The sequence below is a fragment of the Pan troglodytes genome, chromosome 11 (genome assembly GCF_028858775.2).
Source record: "Pan troglodytes isolate AG18354 chromosome 11, NHGRI_mPanTro3-v2.0_pri, whole genome shotgun sequence".
NCBI lineage: Eukaryota > Metazoa > Chordata > Mammalia > Primates > Hominidae > Pan > Pan troglodytes.
The window spans coordinates 50,557,959-50,581,068 of record NC_072409.2 but is presented as its reverse complement, the minus strand read 5'-3'; the positions used below and the strand labels follow the sequence as shown (position 1 = coordinate 50,581,068).

At 48.2% G+C, this 23,110-nt stretch overlaps 1 protein-coding gene and 1 long non-coding RNA gene across 2 annotated transcripts in view; one reads left to right on the top strand and one right to left on the bottom strand.

Moving 5' to 3' along the window:
- Positions 1–423: 423 nt before the first annotated feature.
- The window catches only part of LOC107976704 (uncharacterized), a 34,752-nt gene continuing 12,065 nt past the window's right edge, over positions 424–23,110 (bottom strand). Inside the window, exons 2-3 of the long non-coding RNA XR_001720839.2 lie at positions 8,639–8,789; positions 424–6,226 (exon numbers count right to left, since the gene is read on the bottom strand). This is a non-coding gene — a long non-coding RNA (uncharacterized LOC107976704). The remainder of the gene's footprint in view (positions 6,227–8,638; positions 8,790–23,110) is intronic.
- On the top strand, positions 7,633–13,863 carry SPATA31E1 (SPATA31 subfamily E member 1). Its single transcript, XM_001138737.6, is given in 5 exon segments — positions 7,633–8,176; positions 8,968–9,022; positions 9,567–9,627; positions 9,889–12,741; positions 12,743–13,863. Coding segments are annotated over 5 exon segments (4,335 nt in total). The 5' UTR covers positions 7,633–7,867; the 3' UTR covers positions 13,800–13,863.

The following is a 23,110-nucleotide window of genomic DNA, read 5'->3' as shown; positions in this document are numbered from 1 at the left end:
CTGAAGTTACCTAGGGGCCTTCAGCCACCAGTCAACTCATTAACATACAAAAAGACATCACTGTGGAGATGCTAAGGATTTTAAGAGTTGTATGCCAGGAAACAGGGTCAAAGACCAAATACATATTTTACAATATCACAGTCTGTGTGTCCAGCAGCACCTGACACCATTCTCACTATGTTAATGCTTTCCATGAAACAGTGAATAGCTCTATCCATGTGAAAATTGAACACTAAGGCACATGCAGATGGGCAAAGACTACAGTGAATCAAATGAGAGTCGTGTGCATAATTTAAGGGGAGTAAAAAAATTGCTAGTCAAGATAAATAATTTTTTAATGCAATATTTCCAAGAATACAAATTTAGGCAAAAACTCCATGATGAACTTCAAAATATCAAAATTTTAAACAAAGACAGATCAGCATGAATGTTGTACAGATCAGCATGAATGTTGTTCAAAACTTCTAACCACCAGAATGGCACAGTCTATAACCTCTAAGAATGGACGCTGTCTGCAGTGCTGGAGTTGGCCCAGAGGGCTTTAGCTGTCTGCAGAATAGGGAGGTATAGATGGTCCTAGAGAGGAGGCAGGGGCAGCCCAGGCAGAGAGGGGCATGCAGGGACTCTTTACCACAGCACATTGAACTGTGTTCACAGCTAATTCTAAACATATCTTCTAATTTTTGTGAGGAGGAAAGGGAGAGAAATTGGCAAATATCTATATAAGTAAGTGCCAATATTACATAAAAAGCAACAATAGCTAAGCCTAAGTCTTTACATTTCCAAATTTATATAAAATTTGAAAAACTTATATCTGAGTTCTGTTTTCCTGAGACCACAAATGCTCTTTTAAATAAACTGGTATAAGTAGGCAACAAAGTTAATTGAAAACGGAAAGAAAACTTTTATGAATTTAGATTGCTTTATAGCAGCTGGAAGGCTTAACACAACAGGAGGCCCTGGACCACCCAGGCAGGACCTGGAAGGGAGGCGAGTGCATGGAGCATTTGCAGCAACACAGGGAACGATGAGGGAGGGGAGCCTGGGTTTTTAGTGTTCTTGGTGTTCTGTATATCTCTGTGCCTGTCTCCACAAGGGGCATCCAGGGACCAACTCTGAGAACCTGCCCTTGTTCCCCTGGCTTTTGGGGAAACATCCTCCAGCCATCCCGGAGGATAGGGCAGGATGAAGTGCCAGCAGCAGCAGCAGCAGCAGGGGAGAGACTGCATTAGGAGTAACTGCTCCCCCACCACCAGGTTAGAGCAAAAGCGGGCCCAGCTTCAAAGCCAGGATCTAAGGGGAGGAGGATGGCTACAGATAGGGTACTGCCTGATGATGAGGGGGTTGATAGGGTAACTATGGGGACCAGCCAGAGGAAGTGCTTTCCCTGACAAGGAAGGGCAGGTGCAAGTCCCCTGGCAGTGGCACAGAATGCTCTTACGAAGTCCTGGCTGAGCCCCTACCATCAGGGGCTCCTGGCAGCCCAGTGCCCAACACAGGTGTTTTTCTTGCCCTTCTACTCCATCCCCCCACCCCTCTACTGCTGGACTTGTAGGGATCAGAAGCCAAGGTCGGTGGGTGTGGCTGGTTAGAAGAGATCCAGGCCCCAGGTGTTAATCGGGGAGGCTTCAGTGACAGGTCTCTGGGAGAGATCCCATATGAGGTCTCTGTGTGTTCTGAGGTGAGTTCTGTGGGGAACTCTCTGGAAGTCTGTAGAGCTCTGGGCCAGGCTTCTGTGAGGAGGTCTATGGGTCTGTGCTCAGGTGGTGGTGTGGGAGGTCACTGTGTGAGCACCTGGTGACCATGTGTGGTCCCTGTGGGAGGTCACTGCCTGGTGTCTCTGTGCAAGGTGTCTGGGGAGGTCTCTGTGCAAGTTCTGTGAGGGAGGTCTCTCGTGTGAGGACTCCCTGTGAGGTCTCTGAGGGAGTCTGTGAGGTTTCTGGAGGGTCCAGGAGGCTGCATGATGTCTTCCTAAGAGAGCTCTGGGAGATGCCTGAGTGGTGCAGAGAGACGCACTCTCCATGGGAGGTCTCTGCATGAAAGACCTTGTGCTCATCTCCAGGTCTCCTGGAAGGAAGTCCTTGGGGAGCTCTCAGTGCTAAGTCTCCGAGTTCCCTCTTGGTTTGAGTCTCAGTCAGAGGTCTCTCAATGTGAGTCTCTGTGGAGGCCTCTCTCACAGGTCTCTGTGTAGGTTTCTCAGGGTCTCTTTGGGATTCTCTGTGGAGGTGGCTGCATGGGTCTCTGGGAGATCTCTGTGGGGGTCTCTATAAGTCCCTAAGGGTCTCTCTCAAGTCTCTGTAGCACCTCTCTCAAAAGTCTCTACAGGTCTCTGGGAGTCACTGTGTGGATTTCTGTGGGGGAATCTCTGTATGGGTCTCTGGGGGGTCTCCATGTGGATCTCTGTGGAGATCTGTGTGGGGGTCACTAGTGGATCTCTGTGTGAGTTTCTGGGCATCTCTGTGTGGGTCTCTCCCGAAGGTCTCTGTGTGAATTTCTGTGGGGTCTCTGTGGAGGTTTTTGTGTGGGTCTCCATGGGGATCTCTGTGGAGGTCTCTGTGGGTCTCTGGGGCTCCCTGTGTGGGTCTCTGGGTATCTCTTTGGGGTCTCTGTGTAGGTCTTTGGAGGGATTGCTGCAGGGGTCTCTGTTGTGGGTCTCTCTCAAAGGTCTCCAACCCTAATAGGGCCTTGCCTGGAAAAGAAAATGCCTAGGTTCACAGAAACTCAAGGTTCTTTTATGCTGCTTGAACCTGAACAGACGTTTTATCCAAAATAGCTCCTGCTCTCCAGAGATCTGCCATATCATAAAAGAGTTAGACATAACAGTAGATGACTCTGCCACCAAGCCCATGCCACTAAGTGATTTAACAGAAGTTACAAAGGGAAATGGAATGATGCACTTGTGGAAATTTACTCTAGGGTTCTCTGAAATTCTCCACAAGGACGTTTTTAGGGAACTAAACTTTGAATCAAGGTGCTGAATGTATGTGTTCCTCCTAAATTGTTGTATTGAAATCCTAACCCCCAAGGTGATGGTATTAGAAGTTGCGGCCTTTGGGAAGTGATTAGGGCATGAGGGTGGAGTCCACACGAACGCGATTAGTGCCCTTCTGAAAGAAGCCCAAGGGAGCTCAGTTGTTTCTTCCTCAACACAAGGACACAGAGAAAAGTCAGTCATGTATGAACCAGAAAGCAGGCCCCCACCAGACACCAAATCTGCTGGTGTCTCCATCCTGGACCTCTCGGTCTCCACATGTGAGAAATACATTTCTGTTGTTTATAAGTCACCCTGTTGAATCCATCCCTACAAACGTTATAAAATTAATTAGGGAGGAGGGGAGAGGGAGAAATGAAAATAAGCTAAGCTTGCAGCATGTTCAGCGTAAACCATGAGGGCAGCTGCTCTCTGACCCCTTTCCTCATAGTTGTTCGTGCCAATTGCCTCCGAGTCACAGAGACCTCGTCAAAAGATTACAGTCCCCATCACTGCTCTATAGGCAGCAACTTGAACATTATAAAATGTTATGTTTTCCAGGTGAGGGACTCTGTTGGGTCCTGCATACGAATGGAACCACTGATGCCAGCTGGTCTGAAGGACCCCACAGGAGCTGACTCACCGAAGAACACAGCTTGTACACCCTGATGGTTTCATCCTCCTTATCCTGACCAATCAACAACCTCAATCTTCTATCCCTCACCCTCCACAATCTCCTTAAAAACCCCAGCTCAGAACTCCTCCGGAAGATGGGTTTGGGGGTCTCCACTCATCCCTTGCTCCATCCCTGTGATCATTAAACTCTTTCTCTGCTACAAATCTTGCTGTCTCGGTGTAACTGCTCTGTTATTGCACAGCGGGCATATGCATCCGTTGGTCCTATAACACCATTTATGGTGCTTTGTTATAGCAGTCTGTATGGACTAAGACACATAGCTGAGAGGTTCTGTAGAACTATGGGGAAGAGGCAGAAGGAGAAATTTGATTGAAACTGCAAAGAGTTGACATGCATGGCCTCTTCAGAAATGGTAAGTGCACAATGTGTTTTGGTGAAAAGTAATGCAGTAGGAACTTGCCAGTAAGAATGATTCATCAAAATGCAGAGCTACAGTTTGACTCATGCCTAACAGTAATTCTATTTTCCAGACATGCTAGTGATGCCCCTTTGTGCTTCAGACCCTACAGTTATACATTATTTATGCCAAGCTTCAGCTTTTATTATTTAAGTATTCGAAGATTTCCATTTTAAAGGTACTTAGCACTGTACTTGATCCTTCATAAGTGCTGCATAAGTAAATATAAAGTGAATAACTAACTTCCCACTGTAACCACCAGTTTCCTTGCTATGCTCCTGTTTCTTAGTTCCACCTAAGCCACTTGCTATTTGGCAATACAGTAGCCTTGAGTTTGAGTTATAGCTCCAATAAAAGATCTTTGTTCAACTAATTAAGGATGTATTTGTTTGATTTTGGTGATTACTGAGTTAACTATGCAGCAAATTCTTCTGTGATAGAAAATATGTACAAATTGGAAATAAATTTACTCTGTCCCCCAGACTGGAGTGAGGTGGCACAATCTTGGCTCACTGCACCGTCCGCCTCCCAGGCTCAAGCAATTCTCCTGCCTCAGCCTCCAGAGTAGCTGGGATTACAGGCGCCTACCACCACGCCTGGCTAATTTTTGTATTTTTAGTAGAGACAGGGTTTCACTATGTTGGCCAGGCTGGTCTCAAACTCCTGACCTCAGGTGATCCACCCACCTCAACCTCCCAGAGTGCTAGGATTACAGGCGTGAGCCACTGCGCCCAGTCAACAAGAACAATTTATCCAAGAACTCTGTTGGTATAACTAAGATTATCTTTTTTATCATATAAAAAATTGTCTTCCTATAATCCGTATGTATAATTGCATAATAACTATAAAATTTGGATGCCTAAGCATTTATGTGTACCAAAGGGTTCATAGAATCAATAATCTGTACTGTTTCCACTGTTCTTCAAGTAGATTTCTAGATTAACTATGAAGTCCAAAGGAAGATTGTCAGCAGGATGATCATTTTTTCTTGCCCACCAGATGCACACTCGCAGCACTCCCCTGCCAGCCCGTATTCCCCCATCCGTTTTCCTCATGCGGAAATTAGGGAAGCAGGAGCGCACAGGGGTCCACAAAGGCTGACAATCAAAACACACTGAAATGTACCTCAAGGTCTCTACTGAGACATTCAGACATTGACTATGATAAGGCTGTGCAGCTGAGGTGCATGAATTTCATGTGTATGCAACATGAGAGATATTTGCAGGAAGTTAAGCTTCACGATGGGAAATGCCTGTGTGGGTGTATTTGTTTGTTTTAAATACTTAAGGATGATCAGAGACTATGGGGGGGGAAAGCTGTTCTTCCAAAGAGAAATTCACTCTCATTTTCTAAGGAATTCTTCCCCTTTCCTCTGCTTCCCTGCAGGAAATGTGGAGTGAGACCAAAGCTGCAACTCCAGTCCACACCAGAGCCCAGGAAGACTCCCGGGACCCTGGAGATGCCTGAGGACCAGGGGCTTGTGGTATGCGGGAAGGAGGGTTCTACAGGCACCATGAGGAACAGCAATTGGCTGTAGTAAAATACAGACTGACAAAGGCAGGAAGGCAAAAGAAGGCATCCAGGTTCGCCCAGGTGAGATGAGAGGCCCAGTTCTTCCAAGGTAGGTGTGGTGTCCCTCAAAAGCCCCCAGGGTTCTGTTGTGGGCACCACAGTGTCTGGAAGTGTGTGTGGTTGGCGGGGCGGGGGGGGGGGTTTGTCAAGCAAGGGCCTTGAGGCTCATTTCCCCTGCAGCAGCAGGAGCAAGGGGCTGGCACTGGGAAGCCTTGCCCTCGTTGCAGCAGGCAGGTGGATGGATGGTTGGATGAACAGCATAACCCTGCAGTGAAGTCTGTGGAGGGAACAGAGGTGCATGGATGGAGACATGCACACAGCCCACCAGAGACTGGGAACCCCCACACCCACACGGTCCTCTCATTTATTCAGAAAGGCGAACATCAGGTTTGAGGAGGAATGGAACCTAAAACAAATCTTTTCCCTAAATGTGGAGCTGATGCGACCAGTTGTCTCTGCTCTCCAGTTCCTGTTTCTCACACAGAGCGCACCTACTGACCTGGCAGTGGCTTGTTGGGAGGCGATTCCTTGCACGCCCAAGCCCAATTGCATAGGTCAAGATGAGACCCACTTCTCAGGCTTCAGTTCCCTGCAAATGAAGTAGAACTTAGGACCCCCATACTTCCCAGTGATCCTAGCAGGCATCACTGGGGTCTCCACTCTTGCCAGTTAACCCAGTTGACCACATTAGGGACTGTCATGCCTCCCCAGTGACAATCTCATAAAGGAGGAAGAGACTGTAGACAGATAAAAGCAGCAGTAGATGAAGCAGATATGCTCTTGAAGATGCATGTTCATGAGAACAGACCCAAATAGACTCAGATGGTCTCACTCCCATTGAGGCTATATAGAACGCATGACAAAGATATACATGATTTTTGAGGCCACTTTTCAAGTATTAAATAAATGTATCACATAGTGATTAAAAAGTGCAATCTCTAATCCTGAGTTTCTGCTGCCCAAAAGATGTCTAATAGTATAATGAGAACATTTCCTCCAGGGCTCAAAGTATGCTCCCTATCAGGTACAGGCCAGACATGAGGCCCCAGTGGTCTGGAGCAGGCAGGAGGTGAAAAACAGGACACATTGTGGAGCAGAGAATACAAATGGGAGGCCGAGGCGGGTGGATCACAAGCTCAGGAGTTCAGGACCAGCCTGGCCACTATGGTGAAACCTGGTCTCTACTAAAGATACAAAAATTAGCTGGGCATGGTGGCACACTTCTGTAGTCCCAGCTACTTGGGAGGCTGAGGCAGGAGAATCGCTTGAACCCAGGAGGCAGAGGTTGCAGTGAGCCGAGATCATGCCACTGCACTCCAGCCTGGGCAACAGAGTGAGACTCCGTTTCAAAAAAAAAAAAAAAGAATATGTACGGAGGACACGAGTGATATCAGAAGAGTCTGCTGAACACTGGACTTGAGCCTGGCACGGAATGCCCAGTCCCGCTCTCCACCCAAAGGAGCTGGACCTCAGATCACCCCAAACCACTCCTGACTCATGGTGGAGCACACATGTTCCAAAACTTAGGAGAGTGAGGACTGTATTTGGGGCAGAGAAAGAAAAAATGGATCAGGACAACATATGAAAGATCTAAAGAAAATAAGTACAGGCTTAATTATTGTTTTGAAAATAATTTGTCAAAGTGTTTGAGGTTTTTTACAGCAAGCTCCATAATTCGGTAACTCAAAATTATGTTCCTAATATAAAAATGTCATTTGGAGGTTTAATTATTTGTATTTTTTATACTTTTTAGTTTTGTAAATTTAAGAGTTCTATTCTGGGTTGATGAAAGTAGAAAATGTAAGGTGTGGGAAAATTACAAAAACAGAGGAGATTCTGAAATAATCCTTAAGAAACCACCTAAATTCCTAGGAGAATTTCACAGTTTCAAAGGCTATGAAATGGGTGGGCTCAGGCCTAGATCTCCAAGGTACAAGGAGAGCCAGGTGACACCTGTGTTCCAGGGGAAGAGAATAGAAAATGGACTAAGGACTGTCTCTGACAGGGTGAGCAGCTGGAGTGGGAAGGAGCGATCTGGGGGACCCAGGAGGGTGGAGGGACTGGGGGCTGGGAGCTGAGGGTGGGGCTGTACCTCAGCCTCCTCCTCCCACTGCCCCTCCCCGACCCCCAGGAGCCCTTTGTGAGGAGGAGGCCCCAGCTGTGTGATACAAGCCTGGGCCCCAGTCCCTAGTCCCAAAGGGGATGCCCAGAGCTCAGTTGCTTGAAGGCGATGGGAAATCTCGTCATCCCTCTAGGGAAGGGCAGGGCAGGCAGGGGTGAGAGTGGGCAGAGGATTCCACCCCCAGCTCCCAGACCATCTGTGGGGTGCACAGGAGACGACATTGCACTTCAGATGGAGAAAATGCTCTTTCCTCTGAAGAGCCCTAGTGCCACATGGCTGAGCCCCAGCTCCACTCCCTGGATGATGGATTTCATCCTCACCAGTGTGTGTGGCCTAGTGCTCCTCTTCCTATTGCTCCTCTACGTCCACAGTGACCCACCCTCACCCCCACCCGGGAGGAAGAGGAGCAGCAGGGAGGTAAGGAGTCCTCAGCCCAGCCCCACAGAGAAAGATTCTCTCTTCTTTTCCTCCCCTCATTTCCACTTTTCCTAAGCAATGTGAGACCCTTCTGCGATGGGAAATCTCGTCATCCCTCTAGGGAAGGGCAAGGCAGGCAGGGGTGAGAGTGGGCAGAGGATTCCATCCCGAGCTCATCTGTGGGGTGCACAGGAGGCGTCAGGGCAAAAACCAACACTGGACTCAGTGGCAAGGACCGGGTCAGGAGAAGGGTGAGGTCTCTATGGGAGGAGAGGCCCCAGCCCTGGCTCATCACCCCCTTCCTGGGGCAGGTGCCTGGGGGCCCAGCCTCCTCTGTGTGATCTAGGTGTGATCTGGGAGCTGTGCTGAGCTCCTGAGAGCCTCCCACTAGAGCCTGGATTCGCCTGTGGCTGCACCCCGGCCACATGTGCTTTTTCCTCCTTCACCACAGCCCCATGGTACCTTGGCCTCCTCTCCATTCTCATCCAAAGCAGAATCCTACTGGCAGCTCAGAGGCGCCTGTGGGCCTGAGCCTAGGTGTTCCTTGAGCGGAGGAGCAGGGACTGGGGACAGCCAGGTTGGAGTCACACAGACAACCCTTCCTTGCATTTCCCTAAGAAGGAAAACAGAAAACATTTCATTCACGGTAAACATGAGTAAAAAGCACACACAGAGCTCCCTGAGCTAGAGGCTGAGAGCCGTGTCCCTCATGAGCACTGCGTGTGTGCAGCTGGTCTGGGGAGAGGAGACTGAGAACTGGTCCCAGCCCCTCATCCTTTCTTGCCTCTCAGCCTCAAAGGGAGAGAAGCGGGAGGTCCAGGAGCAGGAAGATCTCAGCTCTGAAAGGTGAGGCTCTGCTGCCCCTCGGGACTCCCCAGAGGTAACTGAGCTTTGCCTGTCCCTGAGGAAGTCATTTGCAGAGGCCTGAGAGGGAAGCTCCTGGGAGAGAAATCAGAACCTGCGGCCTCCTCAGATTCCCTGCGGGAATGAAGCCACGGGCCTGGGACCGGTATTGCCCATAAGGGGGCGGTGTGGGGAAGGGACCAAGGCCTGCCTGGATATGGGGGGAGGTCAGGGAGGCTCCAGGTCCATGTGGACAGCTGTTCACCTCAGCAATGGCTGACTCCTCTTTGAGACCACCCATTTGCTCTCCCAACAAGATGGTTGTGACACCGATGAGGGGGTGGACGTGGAAGCACTTTTTGCAAATGACAAAGTGCTGCACAGTGGAAACCTTCCTGTCACCATTGGGGCCATGTGGCCTCGGACACAGATGCGAGGGCTTCAGGGTCTAGTCCCCCATGGTGTCCCCTAAAAAGACATCCACTCAGCCTCCATGAGGTTCCCAGGCACCGCCCTCTCCACCATAACCCTGTCTCCTGATTTCCAGCTTGCAGAATCCTCCTGAGGGAGCTGGAGGAGACTCGGGACCTGAACTACCTTCTGGAAAGGTGAGGAGCTTCCCCCTTCTGTCCCTGTCCTCCTTCCTACCAGGGCCTCTGATGCAACCCTACGGCCTGGTGGTGATCTGGGAGGGGGAGGTCCCGGGAAGGGGACAGGAGGGGACTGAAGCCCTGGGGCAGGCTTAGGCAGAGCTTTATGAAGTCAGCAGTGGGGGAGGTGGAGGAGCCGGGGGCCCCAGGTGCCCACCCCTCCCAGCTTCCCGGCCCCATCTACCCCTGGCTGCAGCTTGTGCCTCTTGTCTCCTGCAGCCACCTGAGGAAGCTCGCTGGCGAAGGCAGCTCCCACCTGCCCTTAGGTGGAGACCCCCCGGGGGACGTGTGTAAACCAGTGCCTGCTAAGGCCCACCAGCCACATGGGAAATGCATGCAAGATCTGTCTCCTGCCAGCTTGTCCCCACCAGCTCCCCCAGCTCCTCTGGCCTCCACCCTGTCACCAGGCCCGATGACCTTCTCAGAGCCTTTTGGACCACACTCAACCCTGAGTGCCTCCGGGCCACCAGAGCCCTTGCTTCCCCTAAAATGCCCTGCAACCCAGCCACATGTGGTTTTTCCTCCTTCACCACAGCCGCATGGTCCCCTGGCCTCCTCTCCACCTCCACCCGACTCCAGGCTGGCTGGACTTCAGTGTGGCTCCACAACATGCCCCGTCCCCCAGAGCTCCCCTCTACACAACCAGGTGCTGCCTCCTCCAACCAGGGTGATCTCTGGCCTGGGGTGCTCCAGCGATCCCATCTGGGACCTCTATTGCTGGAGGGAGGCTGCCACCACCTGGGGCCTCTCCACCTACTCACATGGCAAATCCCAGCCACGGTATCTTCCCGACCACCCCTCAGAGGCTTCCTTCTGGGGAGACCCCACACCCAAGCACATGGAGGTAGGTGGCTGCACATTCATCCACCCTGACGTGCAGAAGCTGCTGGAGACTCTCATCGCCAAGAGAGCACTGATGAAGATGTGGCAGGAGAAAGAAAGGAAACGGGCCGACCACCCGCACATGACATCACTGGGGAAGGAGTGGGACATCACGACCCTAAATCCCTCCTGGAACGTGTCAACCCAGCCACAGCAGCTGCCCCGTCCTCAGCAAGTCTCTGATGCCACAACCGTGGGGAACCACTTACAGCAGAAACGCAGCCAGCTTTTCTGGGACCTCCCCTCTCTCAATAGCGAGTCCCTGGCGGCCACAATCTGGGTTTCTAGGAACCCTTCCTCACAAAATGCACACTCTGTACCACTGGATAAAGCCTCCACTTCTCTTCCAGGTGAACCTGAGGTTGAGGCATCCTCACAGCTTTCCCAGGCACCACCCCAGCCCCACCACATGGCCCAGCCCCAACATTTCACTCCAGCCTGGCCCCAGTCCCAGCCCCCACCTTTGGCTGAGATCCAGACCCAGGCCCACCTCTCACCCCCTGTCCCAAGCCTGGGGTGCTCTTCTCCAACCCAGATTAGGGGCTGTGGGGCATCTTACCCTACATCCCAGGAGAGGACACAGTCTGTCATCCCCACTGGAAAGGAGTATCTTGAATGGCCCTTGAAGAAGCGACCAAAGTGGAAGAGGGTTTTGCCCTCTCTCCTCAAAAAGTCTCAGGCTGTTCTGAGCCAGCCCACTGCCCACCTTCCCCAAGAGAGGCCGGCCTCCTGGAGCCCCAAGTCAGCCCCCATCCTTCCCGGGGTTGTCACCAGCCCTGAGCTCCCAGAGCACTGGTGGCAAGGAAGGAATGCCATCCACCAGGAGCAGTCCTGTGGCCCTCCCAGCAGATTGCAGGCATCTGGGGACCTGCTACAGCCTGATGGGGAATTCCCAGGGAGGCCCCAGAGTCAGGCAGAAGACACGCAGCAAGCCCTCTTGCCCTCCCAGCCTTCTGAATTTGCAGGGAAGGGCAGGAAGGATGTGCAGAAGACCGGGTTCAGGAGCTCTGGAAGGTTCTCTGAGAAGGGGTGCTTAGGGTCCAAACTAGGGCCGGACCCAAGCCGGGATCAAGGCTCAGGAAGGACTTCAGTGAAGGCTCTGGACGAAGACAAGGAGGCAGAAGGTGACTTACGGAGATCCTGGAAGTACCAATCAGTAAGTTCCACACCTAGGGACCCAGACAAGGAGCATCTGGAAAACAAGCTGCAAATCCGTCTGGCCAGGAAGGTAGGGGAGATCAAAGAGGGCTGGATCCCCATGCCTGTGCGTCGCTCCTGGCTCATGGCCAAATGTGCTGTTCCCAAGTCTGACACCCACAGGAAACCTGGGAAGCTGGCATCCTGGAGGGGTGGGAAAGCCCACGCGAACACCTCCCAGGAGCTTTCCTTCCTCCATCCCTGCACCCAGCAGATACTGGAAGTACATCTTGTAAGGTTCTGTGTGAGGCATAGCTGGGGTACAGACCTCCAGTCCCTGGAGCCCATAAATGTCTGGTCAGGTGAGGCTCAGGCCCCACCCTTCCCACAATCCACCTTTACCCCCTGGGCCTCCTGGGTATCTCGGGTTGAATCTGTACCCAAGGTTCCCATTTTCCTGGGAAAACGTCCTCAGAATGGTCCAGGAGACAACAGAACAACAAGCAAGTCAGTCCCGACCTTGAGTGGCTCTCTCGCTGCCCCACCGCCTGAGCAGGAGGGAGTCCAGAGGCCCCCGAGAGGGTCCCAGTCAGTTGATACCCATGGGCGATCAGAGGCCTTTCCGACTGGACACAAGGGCAGGGGGTGTTCTCAGCCCCCAACATGCAGCCTTGTGGGCAGAACCTGGCAGAGCAGGACTGTCCTGGAATCCGGGAAACCCAAACCCAGACTAAAGGGGAGTATGGGTTCAGAAATGGCTGGGAACGAGGCATGGCTTGAGAGTGAGAGCATGTCCCCAGGAGACCCCTGTAGTAGCAAAGCCCTGCAAGAGCTCAGCATAGGGTCCCAGTGGGCAAGGGCTGAAGATGCCCTGCAGGCACTGAAAGTGGGGGAGAAGCCCCCCACTTGGGAAGTCACCTTGGGAGCCAGTGTGAGGGCAAGTTCGGGAAGCGTTCAGGAGGATCTGAGGAGCACAGGGGCTCTGGGGACCACTGGTAACCCCTCAGCGTCTTCAGTCTGTGTTGCTCAGGATCCAGAGCAGCTGCACCTGAAAGCAGGTGGTCAGTGAGATTGCGCTTATAGTGCAGGTGGACTCAGAGGAGCAGCTGCCAGGCCGTGCCCCGGGCATCCTCCTCCAGGACGGCGCCACAGGCCCGTGCCTTCCAGGCCGCCACATGGACATGCTCACCGCCGCAGACAGGCTGCCCACTCAGGCTCCTCTGTCCACCTCCCAGAGTGTGTCTGGTAAGAACATGACAGCTTCCCAGGGGCCATGTGCCCTCCTATGGAAGGGAGGGGACAGTCCAGGGCAGCAGGAGCCTGGGAGCCCAAAAGCAAAGGCCCCACAGAAGAGTCAGAAGATGCTGGGCTGTGCGGACAAGGGCGAGGCCCACAGGAGGCCCAGAACAGGGGAGCAGGGACACAGGTCCAAGGGACCCAGGACCTCTGAAGCCAGTGGGAGGAGCCACCCTGCCCAAGCCAGGGAAATAGGAGACAAACAAGAAAGGAAATACAACCAGCTTCAGCTGGAGAAGGGACAGACACCACCAGAAAGCCACTTCCAGAGAAAGATCAGTCACCATCCACAGGGTCTACACCCCAGGAAAGGAGGCACACGGTGGGAAGATGTCCTGCAGAAAGGCAAGCCTGGGGCAGATGCTTTCCAGAGCTGGGGGTCTGGCCCACCAAGGCAGTTTATGGACTGCATGGCTGACAAAGCCTGGACCATCAGCAGAGTTGTGGGACAAATCCTGGTGGATAAACTGGGGCTTCAGTGGGGACGAGGTCCCTCAGAGGTCAATCGCCACAAAGGTAACTTCCACGCCCAGGAGAATGTGCCTTCCTGCTGCCACAGGGGTCACTGCCACCAAGAACGTAGCAGAGAGATGAGAGCTCTGGCCTGCAGCCCTAAAGCCACCCCCAAGGGCCACCACTGTCCTGTCAAAAACAGGGGCATCAGAGACAGAGACAGCAGTTGGGCCCCACCTCCCAGGGAGCCTGTGTCCCCAGCTGGTCCCCACCACCACAGGCCAAGAATGGCAAGCACCTCGGGTGGCCCCCATCCACAGCTGCAGGAACTGAGGTCTGCACAGAGGTGTCTTGCCTCCTGAACTAGACCAGTCTTCTTGCATGTCTCCTGGGGGAGACAGGGGGTTCTACTTAAATAAAACTGATGCCTACACAATAAACCTGTCCTGCGTGGGTGATCACAGCCGCCATGTGTTCATGACGTTCACGGAGAAGTTCCCAATATACCTGCTTTCCCTGCAGAGGGCGTGGCTTCTGTCTGTGCCATGCTAGGGGGCAGGAAAGGGCACAGCATCTGCTCCTTCTGAGTGCGGCTTCCAGAATGGCTGGGCCTGGAGGAGGCTGGCAGGGACGTGGAGGACCCCCTCTTCTCCCTGTCCAGGGAGAAACCGTGTCTGGTTTCCAAACTGTATCATGACCCAGAGCCTTCAGGACGTGTAAGGACAGCAAACCCTATGGAGACCCCACCCGGGCTCTGGCTCACTGCATCTTCGTTCTCACTAAGGTAACTTCTGTGCTGCTGTAGGAGCTGGGTCTGCAAGGGCCTTATGGACTGAGAGGGTGGCAGGCTCCCCTCAGGCTGGAGGAGTGATGGATCCCAGCAGCCTCCCTGCCCCGTGGTAGCCTGGGAATGTGGGGGTGTCCTGTACTGGCCCTGGGTGAGACAAGGGACAGCTCCTTCTCAGATGTCCTGGTGGGGAAGAAATGACACCCTCCCCAGACCCCTCCCTACCTGCTGAGTTCTGGGATGGACCTGGGCCCCGCCAGCACTTGGTTCAGCCTTGATAACACCCCTGGGTTTGCATCTGGTGTCCCCTGCCTCACTCTCCAGAGCAGTCTCCCAGCCCACTAGTGTGGGGTGGCTGTTTCAGGAGGCACCCAGGGCTGCTGCCTGCCCCTCTGGTGGGACTCTGTGGTTAGGAACCGCAGGAGGAGACCTTAGGCCCAGGGTGAGAGGTGGTGAGAAGAATCAGGGAAGACGAACATAAGTTCGCAAGTGCAGGACCCACAAGCTGCCCACAGCTGTAACCAGGGTCCTCATAGTTTGGTGACCATTACAAGCAAAGGTGGTCAGTGCCACTCCCAGGGGAGAGGGACCCAGAAGGCAAGGGCTGGCCTGGTTACACAGCACATCTATGGCTCCAAGCCCAGGTGCTGGCAGGGGACACATTGGGGCTCAGAGGATCTGGTCACATGGTTGGCAGGGACAGTCCCCGCAGGGCACAGTCCTGGGCTCCTCCGTCCTGGTGCTGGGTCCCTCCTGTCCATCCCCAAGGAAGGCAGGAGCAAATGCAGGAGCTGGTTCCCCAGAGGGCTCTGCCCAGGGGCCTTCTGCCCAGGGAGAGCTCTGCACCTGCAGGGGCTGTGGAGGCTGAGGACAAGGGGATAGGCCTGTACCCAGGCGTGGCGGGACCCATGCTGGGGACCTGTTTGGAAAAGGCCCTGGTGTCACTTTGGGTGCCCAGGCTACTGCTGGAGCCAAGTCCTGTCTGGGGTGGTGACCTGGGCAGCTCCAGTGTGGGCCCAACATCTATGGGACCCAGGATCCTGGAACCCGCAGCAGAGGAGCCCCATAGAGACCCCCATGTACACCCCCAAACTCAAAGATTCCCACAGAGACCCCACATTCATAGAGATTTCAGAGATTCCCCACAGTGACCCCCAGAGACCCCAACAGAGAATCTGACCGAGATCCCCCCATGAAGACCCCCCAGAAGGACTCCCCACAGAAACCCCTGACACAGACTCACACAGAGACCCTTCAAAACCAATACAGAGGTCCCCACGGAGATTTTAGAGGTGACTCTAACAGAGACCTGCACAGAGAAAATATATCAAGGTCACTTTGCCACCCCCTAAAATCCCTAGCATTGCACTTGGTGAAAATGAGCGGCATCTACCTCATTCCCAGCAGCGCTTTCTCCTGGCAGCCCTCTGCCCTCTTCTAGGTAAGATTCCTTGAGAAACCGAACAATAGAAAAGCCTCCTCTATCAGTCGACATCCAACTTAGAGCGACCCCCCGACCCGCTGGCAGACCCTTCCCCAGATCACCCAATTACAACCCCCATGCTGATATCAAACTGTAATCATTCATGATGGAAACGGTAAGAGTTCCTCTGATGCTGTGCTTCTGACACTGCCCTTAGCCCCTCAGGCCATGCTCCCCCTCACTGCCAAGGGAATAAACCCGGCTGGTCTAGATTGGTCTTGCTCACAGGGCTCCTCCTGTGGGCCTTGTGCTGGAGCACATGGAACAGGAAGGATCTCGGCTTGGACACAGCTTATTCAGAAAACCTTCTCCGACTCCCCTATGAGGCCAGGTCCCCTGTGCTGGGTTCCCCAACCTGGCCCTTCTTCCCTTGTGACAGCCTCTCCACACCTGGGCATGTTTCTCCCAGAACCCTGAAAACTTCTGGTGGGCCCAGTGAGGACGGAGGCGTGCCTGACCACACTCCCGGTACTGACTGTGGCCCCTGTTGTAAATTGTTTCATAAAATCTTCTTAGTTAATGGGCACAGGAATCAATGCTTCCTAATCTACCTCATACATAAGTTGCATCACTAAAATCATATTTTCATAAAGTGTCTTAACTCTTTCCAGTAGCCAATATAATGTGTCAAGGAAAACCTGTAAAAATAAAATGGCATCGATACTTCAAATTTAGTGGTATAAAGAAATTTCCAAATTCAAATTATTCCAAGTTACTTATTTTATAGGTCAAATATGAATATTCTTGTAAGTTTTTTAATTCTTCAACGTAAATTTCTGATGTTTAGAGAATACAAACTAAAAACAAATTTTGCTTCAAAACATTCTAATGTGCCACAAATTCATTTTAAAAAACTATTACAAAAGAGGATATATTTTTAAGTAATTTAAATATACAACTTCCAACAGACACACATATTGTAAATCCACTCTTCTAAAAATGAGGAGCAGCTATATTTTTACCTTAACATCCAAAATGCTGAATCTATAAAACGGGTTGCTTATTTACAACCACGTGTAAAATAGGGTATTGATAAATAATTCGGCATGCATATTCGTTCTGTTGGAAATTTTTTTTAATTATTGAAAATAATTGAAAATCTTACAAAACATCATCTGTTTGAAAGATGTTAGAAAAGAGAGGGTAGAAAAATAGGACTACATTCTTATTGTGTAACGGCTCAACCTCAGTTATAAATGCACACATATACACACATATCTTGAAGCCTGAGTAACTGTTCTCTCTCCAGCAGTTTCTGCCAGGCCTGCCAGTTCTTGGGTTTGGAAATTTCCTTCCTGCTCACCTTAGGCCCCTGGCAGCATGTCCACCTCACCTAAGGCCCCTGGTTCCACTCCTAATGCTCCAAAAATGTGATGAGCGTAAAGAGAGTTTTCCTCTCAGGAAAACAATAATGGCTCGATCACTGATACACTATGGGTTCATAAAGAAAGATGAATCTATTTCATTTGTCTATTAACCTGGAAAAGCATATTGAATATTTTTCTTTTTTAGAATAAGTACAGGTACACATTGATCTTTTACTGAAAATAGAAAAATCATTAAAAGGTACATGTAAGAAGAAAGTACTTTTTATTTAGCTAGATCCCAATGATTTTTTAATCTCTTTTCCTAAAAGGTTTATGGTAAAACCTTTTATATTTAAGTTTGCAAACCATTTCAAGTTAATTAGTGTATAAGGTGTGAAGTTTACACTGAGATTTTGAGCCTATAAATGTTTATTTTCTCCGGTGGCATTTGATTAAAAGACTATCCTTCCTCCTTCAATTGCTTTTGTACCTTTCTCAAAAATGAGTTGGGCATATTTGCTTCGGTCCATTTCTGAGTTCTGTATTCTGTTCTGCTGCCCTATGTGTCCATCTCTCCACCAATATCATGTGCCTTTTCATATAAACTTAAAATAAGTTTATGTGCATAAAAAAATCTAGCTGGAGTTTTGATATGAATGTCATTAAGTCTACGCATCAATTTAAAGAGAACTGACATCTTTGCTATCTTGAGTCTTCCAAACCATTAGTAAGGTATGTTTGAATTTATTTAGCTCTTCTCTCAATTCTTTCATGCAAATTTTGTAATTTTTGCCATCTTGATCCTGCATATCTTGTCAGATTTATGCCTAAGTATTTTCTTTAGAGCAATTGTAAAGGTATTTTCAGTTTCCACACATTCATTGTTAGTTTATAGAAATATGATGAATTTTGTAGGATGGATCATTTATCCTGTGAACTTGCTAAGTGACTTATTATTTCTACAAGACTTTTTTAGATTCCCGGAGACATTACAAAGACAATCATGTAATCTGCAATAGAGGCCGTTTTCCTTCTTTCTTTTTTTTTCAATCAGTATGCCTTACTTGTTTCTTGCCCAATTATGCTGACTAGAACTTTCGGTGCTCTGTTAAATAGCAGAGGTGAGAGCAGATGTCTCTGCCTTGTTTCCACCCTGAGGGGAAAACCATTCAGTCTTTCGCCATTATGTATCACATAGCTGCTGGTTTTTGATAAATACACTTGATGAAGTTTCCTTCTATTTGTAGGTTTCTGAAAGTTTTTATCATAAAACTGTGCTATACTTTGGCAAATGCTTTTTCTACATCAATTGACATAAGTGGCATACGTATTTTTGAATCATGTTTCTTTGTCCAGGTTGACATTCCTTGTCTTTTAATCGACACATGTTCACAATTTATATTTAAGATAACTGTAATATATATGTTAAGGCCTAGATGTTCTACTTTATAATTTGTTTTCTGCTTGTTCATTCTCTTTTTCTTTGCTCTTTTTTCTTACCTTCCTGTGAGTTACTGAAATAGTTTTAGGATTACATAATTATTTCTTTATACAGTTTTCTAGTACATCTCTATATTATTTTCTATCTTTACCTTATGATCAGTATTCGTTTGTAACCGACCACAGTCAACTGATATTGATGTTTTACCACTTTAAATCTAGTGTAGAAACCTTATTTTCATGTAACTCCCTTTACACCCACCTTGTTTTTAAAAATAGAATTGCACTGAGTAACACATCTAATACACAGGATGCTGCAACAAGCAGTGTTATAATTTTTGTGAAAACACCAAATATGATTTTGAAAACTTCTGAGATGATGCATAACTTATTATATCTTTTTACATTTTCCCATTCTCTTATTCTTTTCTTTCTGAAGTTCCAATCATTCTTCTGATATCAGGTTTCTGTTTAGATGACTTACTTTTCACATTTTTAAGAGGAGTTTTTGTAAAAAACAAATTGTGTCAGTTTTCCTTCACACAAGGATGCACTTATTTCTCCTTCCTTTTTGAATGCTATTTTTGCTCGACATAGAATTTGCTGCTAACAGTTCTTTTCTTTCAGGACATAAAAAATGTTGGAACACTTCCTTGTGTCCTACACTATTTCAGATTGGGGGCAGGCTTTCAAGAATTTTTGTCTTCTGTTTTCAGAAGTTTTTATATGATATGTTTCAGTATGAATTTATTTGGGTTTATCTTATTTAGGATTTACTCAGCTACTTGATTCTGTAGATTTCTGTCTCTGTTGAAATTAAGATGTTTTCAGATATCAATTTATTGACTGTTTTTCCAGTCCCACTATTTCTTTCTACTTTCTTTCTGGGTCTCTGATGATACATATACTCAGTATTGTGATGCTGTCTGACAGGTCCCTGAGGCTGTTCTCTGTTGTTTTGTTTTGTTTTGTATCTATTTTTTCTCTTTTGTTCAGATTAGAATCAGTAAATCCTCCTGATATGTCCTGAAGTTTACTGATTCTATCTTCTGTCTTCTCCCCTTTACTATTAAGCTTACCCAGTAAAGTTTTATTTCAGTTGTATTTTTTAATTCTATAATTTCCAATTGGTTCATTCTCATTGCTATTTTTTTGTTTTCTGAGATTTTCAAGATTTGCATTTGGTTCAAAGGAATTCCTGTTAATAACTGCCTGCCGGTACCACCTCACTCAGTCTCATTTCAGCTGGGTCAGTATGGAGGTTTAATTCACCACTGGGCCCTACTGACACCGGGAGTGGGGGGAAATTGGAGTACTAATTAGCCTAGATGCTACACCTTGTCAGTGTGGTTGATTTGGGTGGCAGCAGAGGTTCAGCTTCCTGCTGGTCTCCAGTGACAGCAGGGTGGGGAGGATGACACTAGCCTACCTCACCCTGCCTCAGTCAATGTCATCATTGCTGCATAAGTTTGAGGAGTTTGAGGCTAAGCTTGCCTCTGGCACCACCAGACACCATCTTGGCAAAGGAATTGTAGAACAGTCTGCTTTTGTCAGACAGAAAATGGAAGAACAGCTTCCTACTTGGTCTGTTGACATCACCTGAAAGAAATATCAGAATGCTACCTTCTTTTGCCAGGTGAAGAGAGAAGATTTACCTCCCTGCTTGGCCCCATGGACACCATCAGGCAAGGGAATCCGAGCGCTGCTGCTTCCTTCCACTAGGTGGAAGTGAAGTGGATCATCAGCTCCGCACTTGACTCCAATGAACTATGGTGTTTGGGGGTTTTTTCCATTGGTGTTTGGCTGGAGTCAGGTGGGTATTTCTTGCCAGGCCATTATTTTCCAGGTTCTTTGGCTGAGACAGCTGGGTTTGTGTTGGGTTTGGTTTTGCTGGGTGTGGTTTCTGGTTGGAGGCTTCTGCAGCACTCTCTTCAGGGCAGATGAGAAGAATAAGAAACCCAAGGAATGTACCACTGTGTCACTCCCCAGGGAGTCTGTCATCCTTATTATACTTTTCCAACATTTCCCATGCTCGTTTGTTGTTTTATGTGCAGGGTTTCAGTTAGAACACAAAGGATGTGATAGTAATGAGGCTTCTCCAACTGGGCTGAAAACAGATGTGTTTTTGTCTTAAAATCATAAGAGCAAGTATTTTTAAAAATACTTGAATAGGTTGGTGAGAATTCTGGGGAGAATTAACACACTACTGGGAAAGAAACATTTCTCAATGCTGCAAGAAAAAGTCACTCCACAACAGTGACAACTCCAGCTCACATGACCTACAACTGACTTACTCATTTGTTCTCACCTAGTGTCAGGATTATCATTTGCCCCTGTGATAAACAAAATTACCAACTAGAGTGTTTCTATAAAGTTTGTTTTGTCTTAGTCTTAGAGTATCCAATCAAAATTTTATAAAGTGTCTTTAATCAGTTTCTTTTTCCTCCTAAAATATTCTGACATTCTGGTTTATTTTTTTTTAATTTGTGAAAGATAAAGATGAGTTTGTGTGTAGCATGTGGTAGGTTTTGAGAAACCCATAGAGACATGTGTCCACCACCCAACACTACACAGAAGACCTGCATCAGCCTAAAATTCTCTGTGTGATGCCTTTGTGATCACTACACTCCAGCCTGGTGACAGGGTGAGACCCTGTCTCAAAAAAAAGCAAAAAATACAAAAGGTAAATCTATGACTTTTCCACACTGAAATCTATATTTATCCACTTATTTTCTTTACCATGGAGTTACTGCCTAAGAATTTGAAGCCGTTTGAGCTCACTAACCCCAGAAAACTGTTGTTGCTCTAATAGTAAATGAGAATGGCAAGAGCATAGGTTCTCTCCCCAGAGACCTTCATACATATATAGTTATTTCACACTCTAAAGGCAGTAATGGCAAAGCTAGTGATTACGGTCACCCCACAAAGTAGGACCAAATGCCACATAAATACTTGACTGACTAGGATGTTAGTGTAATGTAATTTTCTGATTAATCAAAATGAAAATTTTTGTCTAGGTTACAAAGATTTATTTCTGGATTCCACTAAAAAAAGACATAGAAAACCTAAATTTAATAAAAGAGGAGTAAATAAGGTCCTCCAATACAGAGAAAGCAATATGTTTCAAAGATTAATTATGGGCTGGGCCCTCTGGCTCGTGCCTGTAATCCCAGGACTTTGGGAGGCTGAGACAGGAGAATAACTTGAGTCCAGGAGTTCTAGACCAGCCTGGGCAACATAGGGAGACCCCATTTTTACGAATAATTTAAAAACTAGCCATGTATGGTGGTGCACACTTGTAGTCTCAGCTACTCTAGTGGCTGAGGCAGGAGAGTCACCTGAGTCTCAAAAAAAAAAAAGAATAATTATGCTTTTCTATTAAAATTGATCCTTAGGGGAGTGAAGTCAAGAAAAATGGTGGAATAGGACACACCCACCAGGAATCCAACTCTCCTCCTGGACAACAATTATACTGAAAGGGGCTCTCTGAAGTGAATATTTTGGGACTCTGTAGTTGATGTGAACACTTGCAACTCCCAAGGAACAGACTGGCTGCTAAATTATGATAATGCTGGCTCTATTTCAGCCTTCAGCACAGTGGCAGCTGTCTATCCCCAACCACAGTCCCATGTCAGGCAGCTGTAGGGGTCATAACTGACATTTTGGAGCAAGGGAGCTTGCTGGAGCCAGGGTGGGCAATAAAATCTTGTCCCTGCAAATATCAGGGCTCTGTGTTGAGATTGTGGAATGTTTCTCTGATCACTGAGGTGTGGGCATGGAGGTTAGCCACCACTGTTCCAATCTGCATTCACCTGAAATGTCTCCTAGAAGATTTAAAGCAGCTACACCTGTTTTTTTGAACTTACAGAAACAACTGCATATGTGGGAAATTGAGGAAGCTACCATGAATGCTAAAGGAAAGAAACAGGCCCAGAAAAGAACTGATGAAGACCTTAAGCTCTCAACTCAGATTTAGTCCCAACACAGAGACATCATATAACATATTTTAAGCCCAGTAAACCACAGAAAAAGGGGGAAAATTTGATTTCCAGAGTTCCTACATTATAAGTTTTAATGTCCAGTTTTCAACAACTACAACAAAAAGCAATGCATACAACAAAACAGGAAATTACAACCCATGAATGGTACCAAATAAATCAGCACAAAACCTGAGGAAGCCCAGATGTCACACACACACTATACAAATACTTTAAAACAGTTGTCTTAAAGATGCTCAAAGAGTTAAGGAAGACATGAACGACAAAAAAAGTTATGCCTGAAAAAAATAAGCGTATTAATAAAGATATAAAATTATAAGGGGGAACCAAAAAATTCTTCCTATATCTAAAAAGTATACTACCTGTAGTATATCTAAAGTATATCTAAAGTAGTATATCTAAAGTATATCTAAAAAACCTACTACCTGTAATGATAATATACTAGAAGGGTTCAAAAGCAGATTTGAGCAAGCAGAAGAAAGAAGAAGTAAACCTGAGCAAACCACAACTGAAATTATTGAGTTGGAGGAACAGAAAGCAAAGAAGAGTAATGAAAAGTGGATAGCGCCTAAGAAGACTAGGAGACACCGGCAAGCAGACCAACATATGCGTTGTGGGAATCCCCAAAGGATAAGAGAGTTAGAAAGGAGCAGAAAAA